Source organism: Protobothrops mucrosquamatus, unplaced genomic scaffold (genome assembly GCF_001527695.2).
Source record: "Protobothrops mucrosquamatus isolate PMUCROS unplaced genomic scaffold, P.Mucros_1.0 scaffold792, whole genome shotgun sequence".
NCBI classification, from domain to species: Eukaryota; Metazoa; Chordata; class Lepidosauria; order Squamata; family Viperidae; genus Protobothrops; species Protobothrops mucrosquamatus.
The window spans coordinates 49109-59032 of record NW_015387059.1 but is presented as its reverse complement, the minus strand read 5'-3'; the positions used below and the strand labels follow the sequence as shown (position 1 = coordinate 59032).

General features: G+C 34.0%; 1 protein-coding gene across 2 annotated transcripts in view; it reads right to left on the bottom strand.

Moving 5' to 3' along the window:
• Window positions 1-4946: 4946 nt before the first annotated feature.
• PCGF5 (polycomb group ring finger 5) overlaps window positions 4947-9924 on the bottom strand; it is a 40322-nt gene continuing 35344 nt past the window's right edge. For both annotated transcript variants that reach the window (XM_015818806.1, XM_015818807.1), the window contains exons 9-10: window positions 8144-8203; window positions 4947-6120 (exon numbers count right to left, since the gene is read on the bottom strand). In XM_015818806.1, coding sequence (XP_015674292.1) covers window positions 6073-6120; window positions 8144-8203 — 108 coding nt within the window. In that variant the 3' untranslated portion in view covers window positions 4947-6072. The remainder of the gene's footprint in view (window positions 6121-8143; window positions 8204-9924) is intronic.

Below are 9924 nucleotides of genomic sequence, written 5' to 3'. Positions count from 1 at the left end.
ACCAAGCTAATACAGAAGATGAAAACACGGCACCAATGTATATTCTGCCTTCAGGTGAATTTAATGAGAAACTCTTGTGGCATGCTCAAGACATATTTGGGTTAAGTCCATATATAAAATCCAATCTAGCTCAGCTGTAACTATTTAGACATGAACAGAATGAATTTGTCATGAATACAAAGCAATACCATTTCTAGGTAATTCCCTAAGTAGCAACATTTTTTTCCAAAACAAAACAGGTTGATTGAATATTTACAAGTGCATTTCTTTTACAAAAATACATGTATTTTAACAAGTAGAAGAGACCAAGTCATTAATAATGACCCCTTTTCACTTCAATTTGAATATTCATAATCTTTTACAACCACAAAAAGATTTCTTAAGGTATTACTAATTTTGACAAAAAACTCTGTAAAATATTTCCAACTTAAAAAAAAAGAGATAACAATGAAATATTGTGCATTAAGGTGTACATATTGCAAGAGTTTTCTATAGAGAGAATCAATCAGAAAGAAGTACAAGAGAATTACTACATGTGTCATACTTTTTGTCATTTTTGGAACTTATAAAGACAATCTTAGGTATGTTTTTTAGCTCCACGAAGTTATGCATGTTTTTATTCCCAATTTTATTTTCCAGAAGTTATCTGGAATATGTTTTTTAAAAGAATTTCATCATATCTTCATTTTAAATGGCTGATCGTAAAAAACGAGAAGGCCTATGGAAATATTATGATTCTCAATTCCAGCAAAGAATCTATTATATATTTTTAGAAGAAAATATTAAAAAACAGAGTTCTTGAAAGTTTTCCATTAAATTAAGAAATACTTTGGAAAAAAATTAGTACCCAACATTGCCTTACCTGTAAATCTGTAGGACAGGTGTTACTGATATCAATTTTAAGGTAAAATATAGTATTTGCCAAGCAAATGCTAATATTTTATCACTTTATGTTAAATAGGTAATTGTGAAACCATAATTATTTTAAACGGCTAACAATCTGTTCAGTTTTGTGCTTTGTAGAGTAAGAGCGTATTGGATTTTTGGTTCAGTGGCTAAATAAATTACAACCAACGGCAATAAAAACAGAAATCTGAAATTTCCACTTCCTGTTTCCTGAGCGGGGGGGGGGGGGAGGCTGTGTTACTCAGGACTACTTTGAAAATTGCTTCTCTGCAGCTAGAAAACATCACTGAGAAGCAGAGGTGACTAATAATTCTCCAATCTGGTGTTTTCATGATAATATGGGTTATAACTCCAGAATTTACAACTAGCATTCTAACAGAGTATTTACTTTCAATTCATATAAATATTTTAATAAAAATATAAGTTATTTCTATAAAGTTAGGCCTTAAAAAAAGACCAGCAAGATCAATTCTAAGGAAACTCAAATTTCAAAGCAACAATTCAGGAAGTAAAAATGCAAAAGAAAAAAAAGAGACAAAGTGAGAAAGAGAGAGAATAAGAGAGAAAGAACGAGAAAGAAAAAGAACAAGAAAAAAAGAAACAAGAAAGAAAGAAGGAAAAAATATTTTTGAAGCAAATGACTTTGGTCATTTTTTAAAAGAACGTTAGACATTTTTCAAATTTTTCTTTTATATTATTATAATCTGTTTATCACATATAGAAAATCAGTGGATCCCACTGCATATTCAATCTACTTTGTTTTAGTAACTCAAAAATATTCAGAATCTTATTCTTCCTGCACAGCTTTCATAGTACTTTCCATGTAAATAATGGCAAGCATCAGCTTTCTCTCTTGGAGAACTGAATATTTTAATAGTCTATAGATTTCCATAATTTATTTAAAATAATTGAATCATGTAAGAACTTGAGATGAGCTTCCATTAAAAATGACAGGTCACTTGTCATAAAGGTAACTGGAAAGTGTATTACAGCTAGCTAGCTAAAATACCATTAACAAAAGCAAAAAAAATAAGCTTTACCTTTGTGTTTGTGCAGACAGATAAATCTAAATTGTAACATTTAAATAAAGACATTTGCTTCAATATAGCAAGCACATTCTCCCTCAAAGTACAGTATATTAAAATATTTTACAGTAGTGCTTTCTATCAACTCAGTACTATCTCCACATACTGCAGGGAATTATCTATACTTCTACATAGAACTTGTTTTTTAGCTGAAGATGCCAATTATTTTGAGACTTTTCTACCTAAAAAGATTTAGCTTCTCCCTGAACTACAGTACTTCCTAGCAGCAGTGTACATTATGAGTTACACCTAAACTTCACTGGACAAACGATGTGGTCATACAAATTGTGTTAATGGCCTCATGGCATATGATGCAAGTCGGTAAAGTCACCTCATGATCATGTCATGGCGCACAAGCCATTGGAACCCTGTCCAGCCCCTCCTGGAGTTTCCTCTTGTTCAGAGAATAGGACATATTTTGAAATAAGCCTGAGCACATGTGCCACGTTCACAAGCATCTAACGTGAATAGGATACTGATGAAAAGGGAACCTACTCCCCAACTAAATTTTGTTTTATTGCTTTTAATAGATAATTCCATTTCCTTTGTGCCGCTTTGTGGAAAATTATTGTAGAGTAAAAGCGTATATAATTTTTGGTTCAGTGGCTAAATAAAAGCTTCTCTTCATGTTTTACAAGGAAATGCTCAGATTCTTTAACACTATATTAATATGTTGTGAATTTTGACAAAAAGCATCTACAATGTAGAGGTACAATGCACCTGTATCAGAAATGCAAATTTGTAGGCCACAAGGAGGTTAGATGTGCAAGAAATATTTTAAGGCTTTTACTTTCACAGCTGAGAAGTCATATCTCGGACCTTTACACTCTTTTTTCCCAACTCATTTGGAAAAATCTTACTAATCATGGTTAAATCATATTACAAAAATGAAATAAACTGGTTCTGAAATCTGGAAATTCATTGAATTGCTGTTGAAAGTCTTTTTACTCAGAGCCCAAACATTTGTTTTCATATGATCCTTTATGTATTGCAAAAGGCAAAATCCCTGCTAGGTACAGTGGGAAAAATATTTTGGATGATTTGGACAAAATGCTTCAGTCTTCTGCAATATAATAAGAAATAGGAGATTGAAAATGTAACACAGATCAGTTGGAATTAACCTATGGAATATTACATTTCTTCTAATGAGACAAACTAAAGCAATAATTACTCACTCCGCAGAGGAAATCTGAAACAAAAACTGTTTACAACTTAATTGTAAAATCAAGAATGCTTTTACAGTTGCATGGATGTTTAATTTTAACAATGCTGAGCCTGACAGAATGCTGACATGAGAAAAAGACTAGATGCTCCCTATTAGTATATAGCAGGGGTCGTCAAACTTGGCCCTTTTATGATTTGTGGACTTCAACTCCCAGAATTCCTCAGCCAGGCAAGCTGGCTGAGGAATTCTGGGAGTTGAAGTCCACAAGACATAAAAGGGCCAAGTTTGAAGACCCCTGCTATATAGGGACAGATAAGTCTCACTGCTAATGAGTTAGCCATGTTTGCCCAGCAGTAGTGGAAGATCTTTCAATTAATTACAAAAATACCAGAAAAAGTAATAAAGGCATTATGTAGGACTGATCTGTATTGATAGATGTCTTAGGAGCAGGCAAATTTAGATTTGCCCAAAAGCCCTGAAAATTTGAACTATGCATCGATTTCCTAAGGTTTGGGATAAAAGAAAAAGTAATGTCCTATGTATCCTCTCCATGGGGAGACATACATACTTCTAGGTTCATAGTCATTTATCCCAGAAATATGGGAATTGCAGTTTTGGGGGTTATCCAGAATTATGGAATGAAACCCACAAATCACTCATATCTTTTACCCCCTTGTTGAAGGGAATATTCAAAGCCATTCTTAAGACACTGGATGCATTAAGAAATCTGTTGTCATTATATACATGTTAAACTGAAGACTGAAAAAGCTTTATGTACAACTTTATGTAATCAGGTCCCCAACTATATCTGACTTTTTCAGTGTTATGGCATGATTGACTAGCTGAGTTAATATGTTATCTAAGCCATCAATCATAGTTTACAAACCACATGGGTTCATAGCTTAAGCTAAGCGAAAACCAAACAAACTTTATGATAACAAAGCACAATGGGTAAACTCAATCAGAATATACAAAATTCTGACTAAGATTCACAGAATGAGTTTTATATATTTAAAAGTAGCTTCAAAAGCAATGTATCAGCTGTTTTGAAAATGGAAGGGAATGGCAAAATTATTTTTTTAGTATGCCATAGGGCGTATTTAACTATTCAAAAAAGAAGAAAAAACCCTAGGCAAGAGCTGAAACTATCATTTGGATCCAACCAATTGTATCTAACAAAAGAAGCATGTACAAATGATACTTTTTCAATGAGCTGAGAACATTTAACAGATGATTTAACATTTAACTGAGGATTCTCTGTATTTGTCAGAAAGTGCTGGCCCCAAGCATAACAAGCATTGCACAGTATTTTAATCTATAGCTGATTACTCTAGACTAGAACCTTAGAACCAAGTCTATTAGTCTGGGATTTGACCTGGTGCAAATAGCACGTTTTTCCTCTAGAAATAATGATCTACTTTATATGCTCTTACTTACAAGACCCCTGTATTACAAGGAAGGCATACAGTATTTGAGCTTAGTTTCCAAAACTCAATAGTTTTCTAGACTGAATTACTTGACTTATGGTATGTAATTTACTATATAAAGAATGATGTTTATTAAAAATTGTACAAATCATTAAACTTGACTGTTACCTTGGTTTTTAACTGCAAAAAGGTAATGGAAGACAAGAAAAAACAGTATACAATACATTGTGATTTCTGTAGTAATATCCATAACACAACATTATTGAACAAGAAAGAATTCACATGTAACCTAAGGCAACCATTAACATTTTTGAACACTACTGTTTTGAAAAAAAAAAAACCAAACACCCTGAACAGCCAGTAGTTTTGGTCACATAGCTTTGTAACCATTTAAATTTACTTGAGTTTCACACTTGACACCCATTTTATAACAACAGTAAGATTCCTGGTAACCCTAGACTGTGCCTGTGATGCAATTAAACTGGCCATTTTATAAGCGTACTGATGCATATTACTGAATATGTTCAAAGTATACAGAAGCATGTGCCATTCCAGTGGCTGTAATCCAACACATTTAAGACCACAATTTCAACCCACAACTTTCTAGTATTATTACCAAATTTCAAAGGGAAGGCAACAACAATTAAAAATATAACCCACACTTTGAGAATAAAGTTTTCACAACAGTTTGTGTTTTTCTTTTTAGTTGAATTATAATAAAATTTAAAATATATCTTCTTTTAAAAACTCTTATTTTACCTGCTGCACATGTGCCTATGTGCTTATTACTCCAAATCAAAACTTTAAATAAAAGTCTTGTGTATTATTGAAAGGAGATCATATGATATTATACCAGTCAAGTTCAATTCAGTCTGGATGTTTTCAACTCCTTTGATACAAATTCTAATTGTTCAGATACTGCTAAATGATCACTGCATATCAATGAGTGAACTACATCAGATTCTATGAGAAGCTGAACAAGAAAAAGTAGTGGTAAAATAACCACTTTTCTGAAACATGTATTATATACAAAATATTTAAAGGTATAGTTTTAACCTTTTATACAGTACTTTTAAACAACTTTTTCTTCAGTAAAACAGTACATGTGAAAAAACAACAATACCACAAGAGAAATAGAAGACAGCTATTTTTTCTAATTGTAACTGGTGTTATGGAAGTTTTCTATCAGGCAAAGCAAGTATTCAAGAGATTCTGATTCTTAACTATACATTTAATGATTTGGCTATAATTTACAGTCTTTGATGCCACAAATATATCGTGAATGTTTCAGTTGCAGAATGGCACTTGGTTTATTCTAACAGTAGGGACAAAGTAATTGATCAACTGAAGAGAAGTCCATATTCGCAGGTTGAAATTCGAGTGGTTTCCCCCCTCCCCCCCAATCCAGGCACATCCATTCATTGTGCAATCTGTCGATGGGTAAACAACATAGTGCAGGTTTAATCTCAGTGGAATCTGGCCCTTTGGTTTAACTGAAGTCAATTCTGGGTCGATACTGGAGTACCATGGGATAAGACTAAAACCACAATGAAAACAGAACAGAGACAATAATAGCAGGTAGAACATGAATCATTAAGTCATTACACTGCTTGTTTATTTAACAGAATTTAGTTAGTAAGTCCTTTCACATCAACGTTAAAAGGAACAAAATAATACAAGGGTAAGAGCGGTATAAGTTAAACTCTCATGTCCACCTGGCTTATCAATAAACCAATAAATATTCTCAAAATGAAAAATAAATTGGCCATGTTCTCAACAATCTGAATTCACTAGCATTTTTCTTCCTAAGCAATTCCTCATTATCTACAGAAGGATTGCTTGAGAGGCTAAAGAAAGCAATAACCCTTTATAAGGAATGGTGGGGGAGACGTTGTCCCCAAACCAGTTGTTTTCAGTATTGAAGTAATTTTAATTCTCTCTCGGGATACACAGAGTACCATCATTAGATACCAAGAAACTAGCAATTTTTAAAATTAAACAAGAGAATATATACACTGTTTTTCTACCTTGGCCGTTTGAAGATGTGTGGATTTCAACTCCCAGAATTCCACAGCCAGCACGCTGACTGTGGAATTCTGGGAGTTGAAGTCCACACATCTTCAAGCGGCCAAGGTTGAGAAACACTGCCTTAGAAAATTAATTCCTGAACAGTGTTTGTTAACCATGTACTAGGGTGTGATCTTTTTCATATCAATATCTGGTATGTGCAACCTGTTGCTAAAGTCCAATTCTCATCATATCTAGCCACTGTTAACAATGTTAAGGGATGATGAGAAATGTTCTGTAATAATATTTGCATATTCATATCTCCCTTATGACAGTCTCCCACTCTTTAGGTATATAATCTGAAAATACAGGAACATGTCAAAGCAGTGATACGCATTTTCCCCAATATTACTGTCCATTTACAGAAATTATGGCTGTACTTTCTGCACCTAACTGCAAAGGACTAGCTCAGATGGCAATGTGTAATAGACTTTGCACAAGCAAATTTATTCTAATACTGGATATAACACTGCATTTTACGGTCTCACCATAAAGAGATCATAATGCTTTTTCAATTTCTCCCCTAGCAGGGTGACTTACCATATATACCTGGTTATATAAAATTGGGGAGCAGAATAAAATTGAAACATACAATGAATGCTTCAGATTAGAAGTCCATTCTGACAAAGGTTAATATTCTATGGCATTCTGGACTAACTCTCCTACTTTGAAAATATGGTCACTATATAAAAGATAATATTTCGGCAATATATTTCTAATATTTCATAAAAATAATTTTAAAATCCTAAACTTCCTATCCCTTGAAGCCCCTAATTATGAAACCAAATATTCATAACACCCAATCATTCAACTAAGATAGTGTAGCCATAATGGTTACCAATTTTCTGTTATATTCATTTCGCAAAATATTTATAGCACTATTCAGTAATCTTAATGTCCCATGCTTGTAGATACAAAATAATTTCAGGGATTATCCTATTGCTGCATTATTTTGTCATGATAATATAAATGGAGTTACATAGAATATTGCTAAAGTGAGCAAAGCTTCAAAGAAGGCAATACATGATAGCATTAAGTCTGATTAGTTTACAAAAAATAAGACTGTCAACTTGCAATTAACCATGGGTTAATATTCATGCACATCGTATCCTATCATACCTTACTATAAGTGCTACAATTAATCAACAGCATAGGAAATCTGACCTATCTAAATCGTTGTAATATTACAACATACTTATCTTTATTTCAAACTGATTTACAAAACTGTTTTTTTATAATTTGGGAGCCCATGAAGAGCCTATAGCATGCTACACAAGATATAAATTAATGAATATAGCTTGCCCCATGCAATTTTTTAAAAATCTAGGTAAACATTCAGACAAAAACCCAAGACTTCAATCTTTATAATTAAATTTAGTCTAAAGAACTTAATCTAGCAGAAAATGAAAGACACATTCAGCTCCCACCTAAACTGAATTTCAAAGAATATTGCCTTAATGACTACAATGTGTACAGTCGGGAGTGCCTCTTACCTGATAAAAAGAGCCATCCTGTGAGCAGACTTGTGATGAGGAGCAGTTCTGACACCGAAACTGCGAAGGAGATGATTTTCTGATCAGATAAGAGGCATCCACAACTGAACATTGATAATCAGTAATTTAAAAATAGTTTCATATTCAAGAATGTAATTTTCTGACCTGTAGGAAATGAGCTATATGGCTGCCAGAATTTTTTTAATGCTGATTTCTTGTTCTCCCAGTATTGGCTACAAACAACCCCATGGATTATCTTAGATATAACTGAAAGTGGATGGGGAGGTGGATATTGGGAATCCCCCCCCCAGTTGAATTAAAGTATCCCTGACATATATGAATGCTTTAAGGCAGCAATGTGTCATTAAAAAGCACAACATAATAAAAATAAGAACAGCGGTGAGGCAAAGGGAGACAGCAAGAGGTTAGCAATAAAATTTGCAAAAAATTCAAATTTCTATATTGCCAAGAATTTTGCAGGCAAAAACTATGGCAACAAATTTAATTAACATTAACATTAATTACACTAATTGTGAATTCAGTAAAAAAAATAGGTCCCATAAAAATGGCAATCATCTATTTCTAGCCAATTTATAACAATTATTAAAATGCAGAATTATGCAACTTTTAGAGAGATGTATTTTTTTAAAAGGCTTTAAGTAAGCCTTTCCAAAGAATACTCCTATTCCATGTTAGATAACGGGAATTATTATTTTGTAGAGTTCAACTTTCTTAGATTCATTAAATATTCAAAAAATGGATAAAATGTAAATATTTATTAAGCATACCAATGTACTGAAGAGAGTTAAACTATAGGTTTAACTAAAAGAGAAAATAAGTTAGCAGATAAAGAAATATGGAACAGTCCTACATATATCCATACAACAGAACTGCTCTCATGAAACACTAGACCAGACAATATTTTTTTTTAGATCTGAGTATTTTATTTTCCTAGTCACAATTGTTTTGACATTTGTATCTATAATTATAATACTGTTTTAAGATGACATTTTCAGAAATCTGAGAAGTTGCTTTTTGTACCCCAAAGTTAATTGGATTCTTGTTATTTAATCTTTTTTTCAATTTATCTGGGTCATTTTCCAAAATGAGTTTCTTCATAGTACATGCCGATGTGCTATCTACAATTCATATTTTTGAAACTGTACATTTGTGAATTTCATACAGTTGGATGCTATCTAAATAACTAGCTTTTTGGAAAAATAAATGTTATTTAGTAGAGATGTGCCCCATCTCTACTAACAAAGTTAAACTACTGGCCAGCTAGACTGGCATTGCCTATTCTATCAACTCTCCTGAGTCTCAGACAGAGTTGTTCCACTACTTGCTCTCTGACCTTTAATTGAAGATGTCACTAAGGTCGGTGCCCTTCCTCTAAGTCCTTTTATATTTATATTAAACCTGCTAAGAATATTATATACCAGTGATGGCGAACCTTTTAGAGACCGAGTGCCCAAAAACTGGCCCTGCCCCTGCTCCACCTCCGCCCCGCCCCCACCCCGTCCCCCCACCCCCCTGCCCGCAGGGCCACTCACCGCCTCCAGGACCCACCACAGATTGCCCAGGCAGCCCAGCAGCGCCATGGTGGCCACGCCCTCTGCCCGCACCCCGCAGCATCAACTGTGCGGGATGGGGCATGAGGGCAGAGTCTTGTCTACGCTGCCTGGCTGCCATGTCCTTGGCTGCCCTGCTCTGTATGGGCCATGCTCGGGGGCAACTCTCCTCCAGGGGGGCTGCTGGTGAGGAGAGGGTCGTGGGGGGAG